The sequence below is a fragment of the Chaetodon auriga genome, chromosome 5 (assembly GCF_051107435.1).
Source record: "Chaetodon auriga isolate fChaAug3 chromosome 5, fChaAug3.hap1, whole genome shotgun sequence".
In the NCBI taxonomy this organism is placed as follows: Eukaryota; Metazoa; Chordata; class Actinopteri; order Chaetodontiformes; family Chaetodontidae; genus Chaetodon; species Chaetodon auriga.
Window position 1 is genome coordinate 20,768,007 of NC_135078.1, and position 20,789 is coordinate 20,788,795.

The 20,789-nt window shown below is 43.0% G+C and overlaps 1 protein-coding gene across 2 annotated transcripts; it reads left to right on the forward strand.

The window, feature by feature from the left end:
- Window positions 1-77: 77 nt before the first annotated feature.
- hip1rb (huntingtin interacting protein 1 related b) lies at window positions 78-20,359 on the forward strand. Of its 2 annotated transcripts, none has more exons than XM_076730693.1 (32): window positions 78-390; window positions 7,335-7,398; window positions 7,737-7,879; window positions 8,291-8,347; window positions 8,520-8,600; window positions 8,728-8,804; window positions 8,987-9,048; window positions 10,154-10,294; window positions 10,487-10,544; window positions 11,009-11,084; window positions 11,364-11,531; window positions 11,631-11,686; window positions 11,796-11,868; window positions 12,196-12,379; window positions 12,472-12,560; window positions 12,661-12,777; window positions 12,867-12,968; window positions 13,167-13,361; window positions 14,503-14,650; window positions 14,880-14,966; window positions 15,086-15,193; window positions 15,461-15,597; window positions 16,432-16,542; window positions 16,661-16,719; window positions 16,861-16,891; window positions 17,016-17,078; window positions 17,227-17,327; window positions 17,859-17,964; window positions 18,293-18,416; window positions 18,492-18,553; window positions 18,842-19,072; window positions 19,160-20,359. In XM_076730693.1, exons 1-32 carry the CDS (start codon window positions 298-300, stop codon window positions 19,166-19,168), a joined length of 3,213 nt encoding a protein of 1,070 aa, XP_076586808.1. In that variant the 5' UTR covers window positions 78-297; the 3' UTR covers window positions 19,169-20,359. The 2 variants fall into 2 exon arrangements, with proteins under 2 accessions (XP_076586808.1, XP_076586809.1); XM_076730694.1 differs by lacking the exon at window positions 78-390 and adding an exon at window positions 3,812-3,946.
- The last annotated feature ends 430 nt before the right edge of the window (window positions 20,360-20,789 follow it).

Below are 20,789 nucleotides of genomic sequence, written 5' to 3' on the forward strand. Positions count from 1 at the left end.
CAGAGGACACGATGATGATTTCCTCCAGCTTCGGGGGGAGGATCCGTCCTGGTAATGCGAGGCAAACTCACTCACTCGCACTTGCCCTTCCTCCTTCAGCCGCGATGCATCATCAGTAACGAAGCCGCAGCTTGGAGATGTCCCTCGCTCATACACAGACAGTCTGGAGTCTAGATAGAAGAAGAAACCAGTGATATTTGCTCTCACCTGGACGGCTCGGTGTCTTCTTTTTCGCGCAGAAAGCGGGTGCAGACTCATTGTTTCCTTGCCGAAAGCGTCATTTGTCAAAACTAGACGATGAACAGCATAAGTAAGGTGCCCACACGGGTGAAGAGCAGGCGGGCTGAGGCCAATCTCGGAGCGGAGAGGGAGCATTTTGACAAGCAGCAGGTAAAAATATGGCAGGCTGGTGTTGCCTGTGGGATGGGGGGGAACCTGCGCTTTCTTCAGGCCTGCTGTGGCTCCACTGTGTGCCCGTAGATGTGTGTGCGCGGCGGTCACAGTCTACCGCATAGGCCACATCTCCAATTAACAAATTGACTTTGGAATTGAAAGCTTAATGTGTGAATTAGATGTCTTAAAGGTGCATGTAAAGATATGTACAATTAAAACCAGCTGTGGCACGAGGCTGTACGGGCTGGATGAAATGTTTTTTATCGCTGAAACAGGATTTGTCTTTTATTATAATCCTGCAACTTTCACTCTGAGGATTTTGTGTCATTTTGAAAACGGGACATGAGCCACACCGGGACAAACTCGTTTATTTGACAATTTTGGCTCAGAGGCAAGAGAGTGGCATCTACTGAAATGGCCAATTCTGAGAGATGCCACCTAAGCATGAAGAAGTCACACCATTCATTCCTCACTGGAGTCTGTCCATTGGTATCACGCTCGTCTAGTCCTTCCTGTTTGGCCACCTTTCCTCCCTCACAGACATTTCTTCCTCTGCTTTAAACAGCCTCGTAGTTGGATATAGCACTGAGGAAACAGGGAAGAGCTTTACCTTTTTTGATATAATAATGCCTTTGTGGAGCGCTCAGAAGTCTGATCCAGTTTCTTTTGAATGTGTGCGCTGAAGGAATGAGGTTTGTGTCATACAACAACAGGTGCTTTGTGGTTTCTGCCTCTGAGCTCACTGCAGTCATCTGCAGAGTAAACCATGCCCTTCGCCACGAGACACGAGTAAGACTTGGATGTTGACAGTGTTGTTGTCAATGCTTCAGTCTGCTAAAGACAAACCAGCAGGTCATGCAGCCGCTGTTTTAAGTGAAGCCCACACCCCAGTCTGACTTGGAAACATGAGACTCAAACGAGTTTGAGTAACTGAGCAAACTGAAACAGCTGCTCAGGAGTTCAGACTCAGAGCATGTTGCGTATTATCTAAAATGGGTTTTGCAATCAAGCAGTCAATGTTTTATTTGCTTTTGAAGCACAAGGAAAGAGGTGGAGCTGAGGTGTTCAAAACCCTGCCTGTTTGTAAATGGCTAGAGTAGATTATATTTTGTTTTGTCATCCCGGTCAATCCCGTTTTCTTTCTGTCCCCTTCCTGCTGCATGTTCATAGCTGAGTTCACAGCAAATGGCAGCAAGTAAAGACAGTTTTGATTTCTAAACTGTCTCCACTCTTTACTCCATGCTGTGCAGCAAATGTTCAGCATTTGTGAAGGACAAAGTCTCAGAGTGTTGTTGAAAAGGCAGAATTGAGTGGAACCTGCTTTGAACAGGTGTCCTTGTTCATTTGACTGTCTTTCGGTTGCAGCGTGCAGCCAGGGAGGAGCAAGTCACCTGGATGGATCCATTGGGCAATATGCAAATGAAGTGGGCAGTCTGAGGATGAATTCTGAGTCCTGATTGGCTAATCTTCAACATTTTTTCATAAACTTTATTTTAAGGCTCTTTACTGCCTCCTACTTAGCATTTCATTACAAGTAGTTTAGTGGATGTGGAGACTCCAGTAGTTATTATATGTACTGATGTACTAAGCCACACATCTGTGCAACCATTAGTTAAATAAGTACCTGTTTAAAGGCCGCTGTGTGAAGCTGGTATACTTAGATGAATATTTCTCTTGTTGTAGAGTTACTCAGTACTGCTGATTCATCCAGTACACTGACAGAAACTCCTCTTCTGCACCTCACTCTCACTCTCTCCTGCATTCTCTCTTCTTCATGTTGACCTCGGTACCAAGGTGAAATGCCTCACACAGCGTCCTGTGTGTTTGTGTGTGTGTGTGTCTAGTGTTTGCTTTTCCTCGCTCCTGTTGCCTGAGTGAGCACCCATGAGGGAGGGAAGGGGGATGGGAGTATCAGAGGGTAAACACAGCTACTGAGTGGGAGAAGAGAGAGAATTAAAAGCTATTTGGTTTTGATTGTTTCACACGCTGCTAAAATTGTCTGATGTGTTCAGTGAAGTTTTTGTTGTGAGATCTTATGTTTGTCAAAACTGGTCAAGCCTTTCGACCAAAGTGGTTCTCCGCAGTCTGCAGTCCTGGTGTTTTTTTTTCCTCTGCTGAAAGCTGGACCGAAAGCTCATGATTCAATGTTTTTAGAGTAAAGTGTTATGAACGGTGTAACTGTACAAAGTGCACATGCAGTGCTCATGCATTATTCACAAAACATGTGCTCGCGATGCTTGTAATATCTTGTATTTTCACTGAAAATAGACCAGTGTTGAAGGCCTAAACACAATGTAATCACAGCATGTGACCAGTTAATGTTAAAATGATGAATATCATGTGAATCATGAGCTAACTCACCAGCTCTGCAAATTGGCCAGAAAACTGGTTTCCAGGAACAGTTTGTCTTTTGTTGAATATTTTAGTGGCTGTAGTATTCATAATTTAATGAGACATGAAAGTGAGACACAGCCTAATCAGACATGACCTCTCTCTGTGCAGCCATTCAGTAGTTCTCTTGATTCATTCATTCAACTTTCTTGACATATTTAATTTAAACTTTATTCTCTTCATTGAGATGTCTATGCTGTGGATGTGAACAGGCTTCTATAACAACATGTGTTTTTTGTGTCTGTCAGTGTTTGCGTGTTTATGCTTGAGCTGTCCAAATGAATTCATAGTAGCCAAATATTCATGTTTCCCCTTTTAATCTCATGAACTTGGTGATGGATTTATACGCTAACATAGCATTAAGAGTGAAGCAGACAATAAATCTGAGGGGTTAGAGTTTTGCAGAGCATCAGGTGGACACCAGGTGTGGTTTTAGGGTTGGGAGAGGCCTTTTTATGTGTGTTCTGTCCCTCATCCACATTTCGAAAATGTTTTATTTGTGTTTATACAATGTGCATCACCATGACATGTTTAGCTTCCTTTCTGTCAAGACAAATGAGCAGTTGGAGGGAGAAAAGATGTGCACTGTGGGCCTGTGTGTTAGGATTATTGCCTGTGTTGATGTGGGAGATGCTGTGCTAGTTTAATCAGAGAAAGGACAAAGAAGCTGTAGGCGAGGAGACGACCAACACAATAAGATGTTAATAAAATACCAAAATAACCTTGTAAAACTATTTTGATTTGAGAAAGAATCAATTGGATTTACACTTCTGGTAAATCCAATTGAAAATGGTGTTAAGGATATACAACCCTTCGCTTTGATTTTCTTGGTTGCTTCTGTTGCACATTCTGCCGCTGCTTTCACTGACTTAATACACTGGTCTGGTGAATCGTTTGTGTTCTTATTAGCGCTACGTGCAGGTAACCTGGTCTAATGGGTGTGAGCTGTGAGTGTGACCTTGTTAGCCAGATCCCCAGTCTAGCAGTCTGTTGAATTAAGCTGATAAGGACTTGCAATAAGTGCTCTTGCTTCGGGGCGTTATGTGCAGTGAGAAGCAGCTCAGGTGTAGTCTTGATGCTTTGGCTTCATTAACCTCACACACTGTGCCACACCAGGAAGCCCGAGCACATGGACACACTGCTGAAAAGCAAAGATGACAAGGTAAGCAGAGGCGCCTCAAGGTTGGAGGTATTAACGCAGGGCGTAGATTGTTGAGTGAGTGTACAGTAATGCTAGCTGGCAATAGACCGTATGGCAGGCCTCGGGGATTAGTCCAGGCTTTCCCTCCCTCTCACTTCTCCTCTCTGCTGGTCAGGGGATTTACTGTCGCTTGAACCAGATGCAGCACTCACTTGTCGGGCAGCCACACACTCGACAGGCAACCGTGTCAGCATGTCCGCAGCGCTGGGACCTAAGTGCTCTGTTAGTAAAAAAAAAAAAAAAAAAATTTGGATTTCATCTGACTTACCGTTGACATGACATTAAGGAAATGGTATCTGTGTGTGTTAGTGTGTGACCTGTGTGTAGGCTGATGTGAGGCTTGATAGTGAGACTGTGTATCGTGCAGTAGTGGAGCTTTACAAACACTTATTTTCTCAATTACAGGTACAGTAAAACAATAGTAGTTGTATTTTCAGGCAGGAAAAGAAGCTGACTGCTAATTAGAGCTGAAACGATGAGTTGATTCATCGATCAGGCAAAACAAGACATTTGATGAAGTCACCTTGTTCTCTAAGAAATTGTGATCTTCACTGTTTTCCGGTGTTTTATAGACCAAACAGTTAATCCAGAAAATAATGGGCAGGTTAATCGCTAATTAAAATGATTGTCAATTGTAGCCCGTCTACTAATTGATGGTTTGCTGCTGTAGTTTGCTCCCCATGCAGCAGTGGCCTTGAGCAAGGGCGTGTGAGGGTATGTACACTGGAGTGCTCCGAGAGACACTGAAATCGGCTATTGTTCCCCAAAAGCTGCAGTACAGCACGCAGGAAACTCTACCTAGTGTTCGGTCACCCTCCAGTTCTTCGACGTCCTTCTCCTTTCTGTCCCGTTCCTCGCTGTCTCGCTGCTCTCTGACTGACAGCCATTCTGAGTGTACTCTGAGAGTCTCCCTGCAGCCTCGCTGCTCAGCGGCCATCTGTTCAGGCCTCAGTGCCAGGCTCTGTGTGCCAGAGCGCGGCCCCCATCCAACCCAATCTTCTACCCCAGCTGTCGGCCTTCCTCCCCAAACAAACCCCTCATTGTCACACAGGCCTCCATGTTAGCCCACTGCACTTGCCCTGTGTAAACGAGGGACGAGCGGTTCATTTGCGTCAGAAGCAGGCGGGGGGAGTCTCCCATTAACCAGTACACCCCTCTCTCACTGTGAGATGCCACAGTAGCCCCTCTGTGCTTTGTTGTGTAGCCATGTATGTTTTGGTGTGTGTGTGTGTGGCTTGGGGTGGGGTGGCGATTCCCAGGTTTTATATTGTATTAAAGAGGCTTTTATAGGGTTTTGTGGGATTAGGGGGCCTCTTCCACTGATATGTGATCGTGTTTCAAACAAAGATGTGACATGGATATCTAAGCCTGTGTTTGAGGGCAAGACCAAAGAACCAGGGTCATTTCTGTGCAACTTGCCTCACATTATGTTTACACGTTCATGTTTAAGGAGCCTTTTTGTGCAGCAAGAAGACACTCTATAAAAGAGAGGCTGGGGATGAAGATGCTGCTGGTTTAATGCTTGAACTGTATGTTGGATTAGTCTGTTATGTAATTCTATGACAGTGAAGCTGGTTAGCTGGGATCATTCAGATACTAAGGGCCTCAATAGATGTGTTAAAAGAACACAGGGCACATAAGAAACAAGTAGATATGCATATTAGTTTTTCCTACAGTTTGACACAAGTCCCCAGATATTAACATAATCATGTCTGAGCATTTTGGGATAATGTGCATAAATAATGTGCAACCAGATGTTTTTCCTGCAGGTTTTAATAAAGATTAGCAGGTCTGATTGATTGCAATACCTTAGTGGGATGCAGGACTGCAGAGTGAGTGTTAATCTCTGGCCATGTATTTTTTCAGCACACTTCCTCATACAAAACACACCACTGAATTGTGACTGTGGGCGGCGTCACAGCAGTCCAGGGGTAATTGTTGCTGTCTAGCCGCGGCTTTGATCATTATGTAACAGTTATGTGTTAGTGAGTACATGATGTGAATCTCTCTTTAAGGGTCCCAGAAGGCAACATCATGGCCATGAATGTTTGTTTGATTTTATCAGGGATAGTCTTTCTACAGTCCTCTGTGGGGCTCAAATTACAGCATGAATTTGTGTAGGTAATTCAAATTGAATTTAAAAGACAGGAAGGAGGTGTAGCCCACTCGTATACATTTGCCCCAAACCAAAAAGACTTAACATTTTTAATGACTATTTTTCTCCGTCTATGGCCTCCATTACATTTTCTTTTTGCAAATCTCTGCCCTAACCACAGCTGCCATACCTTAGCTGTCATTGGGTTCAAGGTCAAGGCGGTGAAAAAATGCATTCTTGTGTGTGAAGGTGTACAATGAAACGGTGGCCGGACTTGTTTCTTAAACCTGTGCACCAAAGCAAGAAACTATGTGTGCATCAAGGATGACAGAAGATACAGAAAATCTGCAAAAGTAGATTTTATTTTTATTTTTTTTAAATGTGCACTGCTCAAACTTCCCACGGTCACTTATAATTGAAAAATCTTGTAACTGGGAAATCAGTTGGCTTCAGAAATAATTCATGAAAGAGTAACATTTACTTCACAGTAACGAGACCGCAATCCTGGAGCTGGATTCAGACCCTTGCTCAAAAGCATAGTGGCAGAAGCAGTAGAACCCCCCCAGTCACAGCACAGCTTCCCAAGTCTCTAAGATATACTTTTATTGACCAGGAAAAGAGCACGCTAGTGTAACTTGACCATAGCAGGCAGTTATCGTGTTCCTTTGTGGCTGTGCTGAGCTGTACCTGAAGTTCATTGAAATAGATTAATGTCCATGGGGACACACGTCCAACCGTGTGGAGATCCAGACTACGTGTGTATATCAGTCTCTCCCTTCTTGCGACACCTGTTTTACCTGTTGAACAGGTTGCGGAGCAGCTCGCTGTGTGTGCTGTGGGTCCGGTGACACTCTCTGGTTCGTTATCAGGAGGATAATTAAAGATGTTATCTGCTGATGCAGGGTTCGTCTTCATCAACCTGAGCTAACATAAAGATAAATGCCACACAGGAAGCCTTGCTGCTAGTTCATCCTGACTGTCTGTTTTGTTCTGTTAAAAGCAGACTAACCATAAGGAGAGAGCTGAAAGTCCATCTGGCACAGTGTGTGTACACAGTGCAGATTCATTGTTTCTCTTCATTCCTATCATTGCAGTGCAGCCTGTTATCGCTCCTTTGACTGCTTGTCTATATTTAACTTCTCATGACTTTCGCATTTGTTGTTACGTCTATTGTAAGCCCTACAGCTGATGGTTGTGTGGGTGGAGAAGCAAGCTGTACAAAATCTAAGATTAATTCCTCTTCTCTCCACCCAGCTGAGCAGCATCAGCAAAGCCATCAACTCCACTGAGACGCCAGTGAAGGAGAAACATGCACGACGTATCCTTTTTAAAATGCATGCATTATTAAGTCACCACGAAACTGTTTTGGGAGAATGTTTATTCTATGATTTGATGCATTTTTTGTTTGACCAGAACATTGGGGTGGGATCAAATAACAGCGGTCATAATTCAGAAGTATATAGAAGGATGTAGCTAGATAAATACAAAAGAAAACAACTTGTACATAACCTGATATTCTCCTGAAACGGGTGTATAGCATGACAGAAAAACTAGCTATCATTTCATTGTGACACTGTTTGGGAAATGGCCCTTGGTGTACGTGGAACAGGCAGCAGGCCTGGGATAGTTTGTGCTTCCTTAACTACACAACAACAGGAATCATCCTGGGGACTCACAGGGAGAAGGGAGCCTACACCTTCTGGTCCTACGCTCTGGGCTTCCCTCTGGCCAGCAGCTCCATCCTCAGCTGGAAGTTCTGCCATGTACTGCACAAAGTCCTGCGGGACGGACACCGCAATGTAAGTAGGCCTCTTCTACTGCCTGTTATTATCTATGACATGGAGACGTTAAGAGTGGAGTTACATGATGTGATCATTGTTGACTCGATGTTGTCTTTTCACTTGATGATACGCTTTGTTCCTCAGACTCAGTACAGTAGAAAAAATATATCATGGTAGAAATTATATATAATGACAGTGAAAAAGATTGATACTGCTCACGATATTTGCATGGATGTAGTGGATACTAACAAATGTTAAACAAAAATAATGCAGTAAAGGGTTTGTCCTAAAGGCAGAAAGCTCACATTGATTTAAATTTAACCATCGCCCTCCTGCTTTAGAAAGCCGACAATGATTGTAAGACGAGAACAAAGTGTTTTTATTTTTCAGTGTTTGTAGAATTGTTTGTTCAAGCTGTCACCTTCACAGGTTCTACAAGACTGCATGAGACATCACGGTACACTAATCGAAATTGGGAAACTATGGGTGAGTCTGCATCTTTTTTTTAACATCTTTTAAAAATAATTTGAATAATTTCAAAAGAATGCATTAAAAATGCATAAATGTATGGTCCACTGCGTTTCCTGTGAAACCTGAAATAATCTCTACCCAGTAAGAGGCAATAAACCTCCACTCTATTATTTGTATTGATGTCCAGGGCAACCTCCACGACCGATACGGACAGCTGGTGGCTATATATTCCAAGCTGCTGTGCACAAAAATGGAGTTTCATGTCAAGGTAAGAGCAGCCTCCATCATATGTCGCATGTTACTAAGATGAACCTAATAAATGATTCAGCAAAATGTTAGGAAATCACACTGTGAATGGGAATAGGCACTAATCCCTCAAAAATGTACCTCTGCAGCATTCAGATATCCCACCGAACCTGGAGGTCACAGATGAAGTCCTGGAGCGCACTGCGGGAACAGACATTAATAATGTGTGAGTTTCCAAATACTGCACAAAGTGACTTTTTGAAGTATCTGTTTAACTTTTAATCCCAGTCACCATGAAGCACAGCTCCTACCACCCAAATCAAAAAATAAACCGAAGGGTCACTTCAACACTGGTTCTGAGTGGGGCCTCTTTTCTGACTAACAAAGGTATCAACTTCTCCCCTGCAGGTTCCAGCTCACAGTGGAGGTGTTCGATTACCTGGACTCAGAGCTGAGGCTGGCCGAGACAGGTGAAAAACCTTTCCCCCATCCTACTCTTCCAAGGAAGAGAAACTTGAGCCACAGTAAAGGGCTGCAGCCTGCTGACATTATCTATTTATGTACAAAAGCTAAAAGCCCTTTAAAGAAAGAGTTATTGTGAGAAACTCTTGTGCTGCCTGTTTTCACACAGACTGTAGTCCGAAAGTGATTTCCACTGCTTGGCCTACTTTAACTCGTGTTCTTCCATTTTGCCTAAATGTGTTTTAACTGACGAGGAAATGCCTGCAATTAGAGGACATTAAGTTGATTTCCTCCAGTTTGGCTTCAATGGAATGCTCCTTCCAGGCCAGTAGGGTGGAGGCCCAGGATCACGTGTCAACACCGTAAACAAATTTTGCAGCTTACTGTGGAAGAAGTGTACTTGTACTCGGTAGATGTACTCACATATGCGTTCTCAGTCTCAGTGCTATTTCTTGGAGTCCCTGGCATAAAATCTCCTTTACCAGTGTTTGCATGTTGCAGAAAGTATGTATTGTTCCTACCTCACCTTTCAGCTTCAGTAACAAGAGAACCGGATGTGAAAACTAACTCTGCAACGGTGACTGGCTCAATGAAAGAGTGTGCACTTTATTCAGCCAAAGGTATCAGCACTGAGCCTTCAGCAGGGTGATACAGTACAGCCTATGTTTGCACCGTGAGAGGCCATTATCAATTATCCAATGAAGGCTACACACAGGAGGCCATTTTGGAGGCCAGTGTCTAAATTTATTTCAGGGATACTTCAAGGGAAACTTTGATCAGCTTTGTATCATTGCAAAGTGAGTAGTATATGCAAAACTCCCCTCCACCTTGCCTGCACCCAGAGCTCCCTGCTCCTTTGCAGACTTTTGCTGGCTGTAGAATAGAGAGAGAGCTGCCCCCTCTTTCAGATCACACCATATGAAAACTAGGCAGTGCTGATCAAATGTGAATCAAGATTCCGTTACTGCACTGTTTATTTGTCACCTCAAATGTCTTCAGAAACACATTTTACTGTATTGTTTAGCTGTAATACGTGAAAGGTTGTGTGCAGGCCAGCAGTGAAATACCCCGTTAAAATGTACTTCACGTTCCTATCTCTGATCTCCCTCCCAGTGATCCGACAGCTCAACACATCCATCGCCATCTCCACCCTCACGTCAGGGCAGTGCCGGCTGTCTCCACTCATCCAGGTTATCCAGGACTGTAGTCACCTCTACCACTTCACCGTCAAGCTTCTATTCAAGCTGCATGCCTGTAAGAAGGGTTATTGAACCAAAAGGCTCTTTAGCAAACCCTTATCCTGTCACCTGGAATGACTTGGTTTAAATGTTCCATATCAATACAATAAAGCAAGTCAATTGCGGTAATAATTCAAGGCTTGAGATTATAATGTGTCTCAAAACATTGCCGAGTAATAAAAACTTTGTTCTGTGTTGTGGTTTTCAGGTCTCCCTGCTGACACCTTACAAGGACACCGTGATCGTTTCCATGACCAGTTCCACAGGTAGAGCATCCACGGCCTCGGGTTATGAATGAATGAGTCCACATCAAAGGAGAGAGAATGATTTATTTTTTTTCTTAGCCAAGGAATTGTGCAACATAATCCTGCCTCACCCAGTCACCGCAGCACTTTGAACCAATGCAAAGCACTGTTTCCCATCCCCCACATGGTGTCAGTGTCATAGACACATTTATGTCTTTACTGCTGAGCTCAGAGTGGAGACTACAGGGCTGGGGGACACGGTGCTCTTAGAATAACACATCCAATATTTATCACAGATTATGTTGTACCTAATGCTTCATGCGCCTTTTAGTAGAGTGACACAGTGTGCCATACCTGCCAACTGTGATAAAACACATAAAAAGCAATCTATAGCAAGTCTAGAAGTATGACGTAAAACATGAGTGTATATTGCACATGCTGTATTTCATGTGTGTTAGCTTAACTTGTTGTCTGTTGTCCCACAGCCTCAAGACCTTCTTCAATAAAGCCAGAGACATGCTGTACTTCAAGAGACTGATCCAGATCCCCAAACTACCTGATGTAAGAGCACAGAGGGATGGGGAGAAGTGGGGTGACTTCAGTGCTGAGACGCAGCTTCCATCGTGGATGACAAAATCTTCTCCATAAACCTAATGCTGCTACAAACTGGGAAAATTGGCCCATTATTTATGTAGACAGCTATGCTCTGTTGAAATGTCCGATAAAGGATTCCTCATAGAAGACCATAAATAATCTGTTTTTATATCTATTTCACCTGAACACGATACCATACTGTTACATTTCTAACCAATATCGGCCTTTTCTCTGTCTCTTCATCAGTCCCCACCTAACTTTCTGCATGCTGCCTCACTGGCCAAACACGTGAAGCCAGTAGTGGTCATCCCTGATGAGGACGAACCAGAGCAACAAGACGACGACGATGACGACCCCGAGCCGCTCATCGAGGTCAGCGACGTCTCAACATCCAGCATGCAGGCACAGCCACAGGTAAGGCACATAAATCACTGATGCATGCAGTACACTCGTACACTAGTACCATGACGTTGTGTAGGCTGAATTTTTACTGTTCATTTTATTCTTTCTCAGCAACTGGACATATTTGATCAGGCATTTGGACCTCCAAATGGAGGCTTTGATGACAGGTGAGCCAGGGTGTTATTCACTGTAACCTGTGATTGTCAGTATAGACCTTTTGGTTTCAGTGTGCTGTTTGTGCCAGCGCACCATGACGGTGTTTTTTCTGTCTGACAGGGATCTCCAGATCGAGAGCCTGAAGCGGGACCTGGAGTTGTTGAGAGCGGAGCTGGAGAGAGTCAAATCGGAGGTAAGGACTGGTTAGACTGAATCTCTAGCTGCTTAGCGTTTGGCTTTTTTGCGTGTGCATGGAAGAGGTGTGACAGTAGAGGGCATTATTATCTCAGTGCAAAGGAATCCGGGTCATGTGTTGGGTGGATGTAAATGCTGCTCCTGACATGTGGAATGTGGCAAGTAGCCTCTGAATGAGACAAGAGTGTCCAGACTGAGCAGTTGCTGCATGTCATCCCCTGCCCCCCCCCCTCCTAAAAGCCTTAGAAACATTGAACAAACTGGATTCGCAATGAAACCAGCAGATTATTCCTAAGGTGTAAATCTCTCTTTTCCCCTCCTGAAGGCTCAGCGCTACATCACGCAGCTGAAGTCACAAATCAACAGCTTGGAGGCAGAACTAGAAGAGCAGCGTGCACAGAAACAACGTGCTCTAGTGGAAAACGAACAACTGCGTATGGAGCTGGAGGCTACGCGTCGCCGTAATGCAGAACATGAGAGCTTACAGACAACCTTCTTCGAAGCAGAAAGTGAGACATAAAGTCATCTCTCTGTCAGAGATATGGACAAAATGAGGTCAAGTGCATCCAGTAACACTGTCATCTCTCTCTCCGCTGTGCAGAAAGGTCACAGGCCACTGAGCAGCGGTACAATAAGTTGAAGGAGAAGCACACAGAGCTGGTGGCCAGCCATGCTGAACTACTTCGTAAGGTACAGACAGACTGCAGACCAGTCCAGAGATCTTTGTTTTGAATTAGCTGTCAGCACCTGGCTGTGTGTGATAACACTAAATGTGTTAATGTGCTGACAGAGTGCAGACACTGTGAAGATGCTGTCAGCAACCCAGCAGACCCAGGAAGAGGTGGAGAGGACCAAACAGCAGCTGTCCTTTGAGATTGATCGAATAAAACAGGAGGCTGACATGAAGGTTGGTGGTTTGACACTTTCCTTTAAACAAATGTGGAGATCACAGTGTAAGCAAGTGAATTTATGCAACTAATTCTGTTGTCACTGTAGCTGGAGGAGCAGAAGTTTGAAATGGAGAAGCTGAAGAGAGAACTGGAGGAGAAGATGGCAGAAGTGATGCGCATCAAGGCAAATCTGAAGAGCAGCGAGACAGTGAGTGTGCACCTGCAATCTTATGCTGCAACGACCTTGATGATGTCAAGCTAATTCACCATCATTTAGTATGCAGAGTTGTCTACAGCTCTGTGTTTGGAGGCCTGAAGCATGTCACATATTTCCGGATGGACTTCCCGTCCGACACTCAGCCATCTGCCTCCTCTGGCTTCCCTCATCGTTCTCTCTCTTTGCCAGACAACGGACCAAATGAACAGCTCAATGACAGCTCTGCAGGCAGAGAAGGAGCGTCTCATGCGATCTGTGAGTGAGAAGGAGGCGGAGCTGTCGTCTCTGCGGCAGACTGCGCAGGTGCAGCAGTCATCACTTCAGCAGGAGCGAGAGAGGAACAGCAGGGAGCTGGGAGAGCTGCAAGGCAAACTGCAGGAGAAGGTCAGTCAGGACAGTCGAGCCAAGCTCAGCAGTGTGAACAGCCGACAAGTCTCCACTCCATACATTTAGCTGTATTCAGCAGTATTTTAGATCCGTCTCCTTAAGAAGAAGCATGCTGGCTCATGATTGAAGTGTCTGACATTGCAATCACACAGAAATCTGAAAAATACATTTTTGACAAGCTCAGGCTTTTACTGGACATATACCAACGATGACTGTGCATATTTTTGGCATTTTCTAATAACCATAGGATGTAGAGCTTTTTCAGTTTTAGTCAAATCATGTACAGTACATTATACACCTAATCAAACTCACAGTCAGTTTGTGAGGCGTTTTATAAAACATGCGGTGACAAATACTGGCGTCTGATGACATGCTTTACTGTCTGATTCTTGCATAATGAACAGGTGAAAAGGAACTGCTTGAATTTGTGTTTCCTTAATTTGTACAAAGATTACCACAGGGGTATGCTACACCATTGCAACAACATGAACACCCTGAATGACCCTGTCTTTTGAGGCTAAATACTGCAGGAAAATTGTGCTGCAGTGTAATCTGGAGTGAGTGTCTTCACTGAAAAATCAAGCTATGCTCTGTGGAGCGCTTAAACACAAAAATGACCAGAATAGCTTCATGGGCACTCTATGAAAACAGCTCAGCCTACATGAATGGTCTTTCTTAAGAAAAAGGGTCTGCAGTTGGAACATGATCATCTACCATATAAAGCTAGTCAATGGGAAGCAAGAGCTTCTGTGTTTTATTTTCAGTTAAAAAAAAAAGTGTGTCTGCTCTGCAGCAATTTTGGGTGAATAGAGATTTAAGAAGAACACATAAAGCAGAATGTGGGTGCACATGGACAGATGCCTTTACACGCAGAAATGTGCACATCTTTCATCATTCAGTGCTTCAGATGTTCAATACAGTCCAGCAGTAAGATGAAACTGTATTATTGGGTGCAGTGTGCACATATGGGCTGTCATGTGTTCTCTCCTGAGATGAACATGGACAGATGGGTTTCATGAGATCAACAATCTGGTTTTTATATGTCGACATAATTCTCTTGGCGTCAGTATTTTTTTTTAATGACAAAGGTATGTATGTTTGTTTGATTGTGTGTTTGTTTGTGTGTGCATGCATGTAGGCAAGCCAGGAGGAGCAGCTGAAGCAGAAGCTTCTGGAGGAGCAGTTTGCTCTGCTGCAGGGTACCGTCACAGAGGCCGAGAACATCATCCAAGATGCTGTAGCTAAACTGGATGATCCCCTCCATGTACGCTGCACCAGCTCTCCAGGTCAGACCCCCCCCCGCCCTGTCATTTCTCAATAGACATAAAATGAACAGATTAATAATAAATGTGAAATGTGAGTGTGAGAATCAAATAAGTAGAAAAGCTAAACTGAGTGTGAGACCATGACACTAGCTGGTTGACCATATACAGTAGATTGTCTAGTCTGGAGACTTTAACAAAACGTATGTGTTGTTTTTCTCTTTTCAATCCATTGTTTGTTGTCCAATCACAGATTACCTCGTAAGTCGTGCGGAGGCCACACTGGTTTCCATAGACAAGGTGAAAAAGGGCCATGCAGATTATCTGAGTAACATGGGGGGTAAGTTTGCTCTGCTGCTGATTCAACATGATCCTGCTGACCTCATAACAGTTTGTGGCTGATTTGTTATGTTTGTTAATGTGGCAAACTGCTCTCTTAATGTTTGCTCGTGTATCCAGATGCTGGAGGACTGCTGAGAGCTCTGACCCAGTTCTCCCACTTGGCTGCGGATACAATAATCAACGGCAGCGCCACTGCACACATGGCACCCACTGACCATGCAGACCGTAAGGAATATCACTGGTTACTTCCTTGGCACTGGACCAATTAAACTTGTAGTTGTTTCAGTATTCATTACCCAGACCATCCATCCACATTTAAAGCCACATCTCAGTTATATCTATATCTATATCTATATCTAGATATAGATATAGATATTTTAATTTTGGATTTTGAAATTCATTTCAAATGCTTCAAGCAGCACATAAGTGTCAGTGTAAAAAGCATGCACCTTTATAGCCAATAGTTGGTCATTGCCCTTTTATACCCCGCAGGACTGACGGAGAACTGTAGAGGCTGTGCCACTCAGAGTCTGCAATTCTTCAAGGACCTGAAGTCCAAGACCACCCTCCAGAGGGCCGACCCGGCCTCCATTCGCATAATCGTTCAAAAGATCCTGCACTTGGGCCAGGTGAGCGACACCAAGACAGAATATCTATATTATTATTATTATTTTTTAGTGTAGTCTGAAACTTCAAGTAATCACCAGGGCCTTTACTTATTTTACTATAAGATATGAATAACAGTTCTGGACAGAATTATATTAATTAAATGAATATACTTTTCTGACGGTTTGCCGCTTGCAGACTCTGTTACTGCTGACAGCTCATGTTGTCTCTGCTACCAAGCTGTGGTAAACATCTCTACAAGATATGAACAGCTCTTCCTCTTTATTAAGTATAGCTGTAGAGTCTGCACCGTGTGGGTTCGCTGCAAACAAAGACACTCATGCTGCATCATACCCTTTATGCAACATTCCTACCACTACTTGTTTCAGGGTCAGTGCGATAAACATCCGTCAGCAATCCAACACCTGTTTTAACGTGAGGTGACCTCTCAGTTGTAGAATTTTCTGCTTCCACAGAGGCCAAAAATAAAGTACTGAAACGTAGTTTGACCCAATCACAGTCGGTGTTGGTTTACTGATATGTGAATTATTTTAACCTCCCTCTTCAAAAAGAACAAATCCACAGGAAGCACATGCAACCACCTCCTGAATTATGAACACTGTCAATGCATCACTGTGTTCTTATGCAGTGTTTGGATTTGGCAGGAATCCATATTAATAATTTGTAATATTTTTGTAATCGTATTGTTGTTTTATGATTATGTTTGGGTATCAAATCTCATTCCTTCATCAAGACTTCTTAACATTTGGGTTCCGTCGTCACCAGTGATGTTTTAAGTCCTTTCACTTGTGCTTTTCTTTATCTTTATTCATCACTTTCCCTCTTGTTATATCCAGGAGCTGCGGCCTAAAGGCATGGACATTCGTCAGGACGAGCTGGGAGATCTGGTCGATAAGGAAATGGCTGCTACATCAGCAGCTATTGAGGAGGCAGTACGCAGGATTGATGTAAGCGGTGTAACTCTCAGCTTAATATGCACTACTTTAATCTATAATGAATCTACCTGTGATGTTGTGCAGTGGTGTCCATTGTGACTGATAACATCATGTATGGTTCTGTGTTTAGGAAATGATGAATCAAGCACGAAAGGACACGACAGGAATAAAACTGGAGGTCAATGAAAGGTTTGTTCCTGTCTGTGTCGCCTCAAATCCTTTTCTTTCCTGCCATTCTTCAGTGAGCTGAACAACTGAAGAAAAAGGCCATAACCTTTAAATCCCTGTGTCCATTTTGCTTTAACTCTACTATTTCACTCTCTCTTACAGAATCCTCAACAGCTGCACAGACCTGATGAAGGTACTGTAGCTTGAGCGTTTCAGCCAATATACTTTTTCACCATGGTCGACCCTACATAGATCCTAGTTTAATGAACGTGTTTTTCATTTCTCGGTTCTCTTCTGTTTCATCCACACTTCCGCAGGCCATCCGCATGCTGATCATAGCATCCACAGACTTGCAAAAGGAGATTGTCGAGGGTGGGAGGGTGAGTCACACCGTTCTAATTTCGAATCCAAAACTGGCAGCTTGGTTTTGTTTGAGTTCAACAGCTTTTTGTTTCTGAGATCAAACTGTTCTCCTCCATTCAGGAAAAACAACAAATTACTAATAGTACTGTTGATTTACTTATTAAGGGTGCAGCCACCATCAAGGAGTTCTACGCCAGGAACTCTCGCTGGACTGAGGGACTCATCTCTGCTGCCAAGGCTGTAGGATGGGGAGCCACAGAGATGGTGTAAGTTGCACAGGATGTTACAGCTTATATTCTCATAACATTAAATGTATTTCATGCAGCATTTTTAAACTCTGCGGTCAAATTGATTGTAGTTCATACTGAATAGAAATGGTCTACACTTGATGTGGCAATATCAAAAACAAAGAGCAAAAACAAGAGTTGATACTTGTGCCATTACAGCAAAACAATCATTCCAGCTGCCAGTTAGTTCCAAGGACAGTGCATCTGGGCTGCATAAATCCTTTGGGAAAATAAATCAGGGGACCCAGACATTTGACGTATTTTGAGCTACTTCTGACCTTTGCACAAAATGAATGAGCTTTAGCCCAGAAGGCCATTGTTCTTGCTGATGGCCTTAATGGTTTACCATAATTATATTCATATCACAAATTGACCTAGTAATGCTTTATTGATGTTAAAATGTTATGTATAGCACCCGAAATGACTCACCCATTAGCCAGCGTGCAGAACTGCACCCTTTCCAGTTAAGTGGACTGAAGTGGTCTTATGTCTTTACCTGCGTCCTCACAGAGAGTCTGCTGATAAGGTGGTGCTGCACACAGGCAAATATGAAGAGCTGATTGTCTGCTCCCACGAGATTGCTGCCAGCACGGCACAGCTGGTTGCTGCCTCAAAGGTAATGGTCTAATTTCCAAACAGTCAAATATATAATAATTAAAAACATTTGAGATACTTTGTTTTTACTGTAGAAATATACTTCATTGTATTATGCTAATTGCCAGTGTGCCAATATCACACACAATATCCATTTTGATAAGGTGGGAGTTTGAGAGCACAAATTAGCCATATTATATTTAATTAGCAAGCAACTTGTTTTGCTAATGTAATTCTCCTTTTTTACCTTCTGTAAGATAGCAGCCCACTGACTGTGTAAGTGGTTTATGTGAGTGTGTTTGTTGGCTTTGTGTCTAAACTGTTTCATCTGGTCTCTCCTCTGCACTCAGGTTAAGGCAGACCGCAACAGTAAGAAGCTGCCAGTTCTCCAGCAGGCTTCTCGCCATGTGAATCAAATGGCCGCTAATGTGGTGGCTTCAACAAGGACGGGCCAGGAGCACCTGGAGGAAAAAGGTGAGTACAGTTTCATCTGTGTGCTTGATCACTGTGAACATCCGTCTAATAACTCCAAACACTTTCCATGTACAGATACTATGGACTTCTCTGGGATGTCCCTCATCAAGTTGAGAAAGGAAGAGATGGAGTCACAGGTAAGTCGAGGTCTTTGGACTGTGAGGGGTGTAAAGAGTGATTGCAAAAGGCTGCAGGTGCCTTACTTTTTAATACTTTATATGTCAGATACTGAAAACACTCAGTCATTGAATTAAACTCCCAAATTTAAGTCTTCAGGCATCATCTGAAGCACAGGTTGAGTCATGTTTTCTGTGATCCAGTTGTTAATTGGACTGAAAGCTCTGCAATCTTATCTAAAACTAGAGGCTTCCAATTAAAATTAATTTCCACCATAGATAACCACCTGTTTATCTCCTGCCCCTCAGGTGAAGGTGCTGGAATTAGAGAGTCACTTGGAGAGCGAGCGTCTGCGTTTGGGCGAGCTGAGGAAGAAGCACTATGAGTTGGCCGGAGTTCCTCTTGAGCAGGATACTGAAGGGAACGGCGAAACTTCCTCACTGGCCAATCCTGCCACCATGTCACCTAAACCCACCAAGCCTGCCCTCATGAAGAAACCTGCATTGGCCCATAAACCCCACATAGCACCCAAAACCATGGTAAGGGCGATGAAGAGGTTTTGTGTTGTATGTGAGAAAGTAAGATTCAGCTTGTTCAATCTGACTCTTTTCTTCTGTATGTTGCAGTTTAAGTAATGCCTGAGCAGAAGAGGAAAAGGCTCCACGGATGGATGGCTGGATTGACCACAGAAAGATCGAAAGATCGCCATTCTGTGAACATACGGCTCCTTTAAGTTGCATGCTGACAATCCTCTGCCTCATCCTGCATTTTCTTTTCCTCGTCTATTATTTTTTTCTTTTCTGTTCTTTTCCTTTCTTTCTTTCTTTCTTTTTTTTTTTTTGCCAAAATGGACCAGAAGCCTGATTTTTGACCCTTGATGCCTCTAAGGGACATGCTGTCTTCACCCCCTATTTATTTTAAGACACATAGACACGCCATCTGGGCAGAGTTCTTTTTAATATTAGTTTTTGGCAACAAGAACGATAAAGGTTGATCGTATACTTTTAGGCTTTGTTAGTAAAGTATTTTTTTCTGCTGTATCACAAACATTTTAGATGATCAAGCATTACTGTTGCTTTTAGAATACAAACCTCCATGATAATCACAAAATGACAGCATATGTTGTACTCGTAGTTTTGATCAGTCTTTGGACAACCTTTGTGCACACTATTATGGATGTTCATTACAGAGCACATCACCTGTTTCTTAATGTGCACTGTATGCTATTTATGTTGTGGTGGGTGGTAAAGGAGACTGGGGAAACACGTCATGGGTGTCCATGTTGCTGCAGAACTTTGACATACCTCTGGCTTTGCCTTCATGATGGACAGTGTTCCTCTTATGTGCAAAACAGCGTTCTTTCTCAACAGTACACGATTGTTGCAGAGGCCTTGAAATGTACTGTACCGATGCATTCAATAATACCTGTAAAGACATACAGTCTGTATGTGCAACTCACATTAGGTGTGATTTATATCAACACGCATCTCTTGAATGTCCCTTTATTAGAGGAGAACCTAGATATTATGTTAAAGCATAGACTTAATGCTTGTGCACAAATATCGGATGTAGGCGTCCTTAATTATCAAATGCTTCTTTTAGGCTGAATATTTAGGGTTGGTTAATGTATAATATGAAGGCGTTCTATGCCTCTGGGCGCTTTTCTTACAGGGTCTTAAAATGCATCTTTTTATGTTCTGTCTCTCCTCTGTACGAAATGTCTTTATACACTCAGATCTATTAATATATTTTAGTAAAGATAATGGTGGTTTCTCCTTGTAAGAAGTGTAAATGTCAAACAAATGAACAATAAATGTTTGATTTAATGTCCCCTTGTGTTGCTTCTTCTTGTTTCAAGCTTATGAAGCTTTATTAGGTATGATTTGTTCAAGGCTTATGATCAATAACAGCATATAATCACATAAACCACACATAAAGCACATTGATCAATCTATTTTTTAAACAGTCTTCAACAGGCCATATACAATTTTCTATGACTGAACAAAAGCATTTTGCCATGCTGGTAGGATTAAGCATAGCAGGCTTTATTTACAGCCTGTACTTAATGGAAATGACCACACTAACAGAGGTATTGGTAAGGTTATATCGGAGGTTATGTGAAGTATTCTATACGTGCTTTTTTATACCTGCCAAGAAATTCACTTGTCTTAAATTGTGATACATTAGTAATATTCTAATAAATACTTTATGCACTGTCAAGTGTCAAGCACTGCAGTGATATTTTAAACATTGATG

Coding starts and splice junctions, on each gene's coding strand:
- hip1rb (XM_076730693.1), top strand. CDS start 298: ATGAACAGCATAAGTAAGGTGCCCACACGGGTGAAGAGCAGGCGGGCT. Junction 16,543..16,660: donor AGGCAGTACGCAGGATTGAT/GTAAGCGGTGTA, acceptor TTCTGTGTTTAG/GAAATGATGAATCAAGCACG. Junction 17,079..17,226: donor AGATTGTCGAGGGTGGGAGG/GTGAGTCACACC, acceptor TTACTTATTAAG/GGTGCAGCCACCATCAAGGA.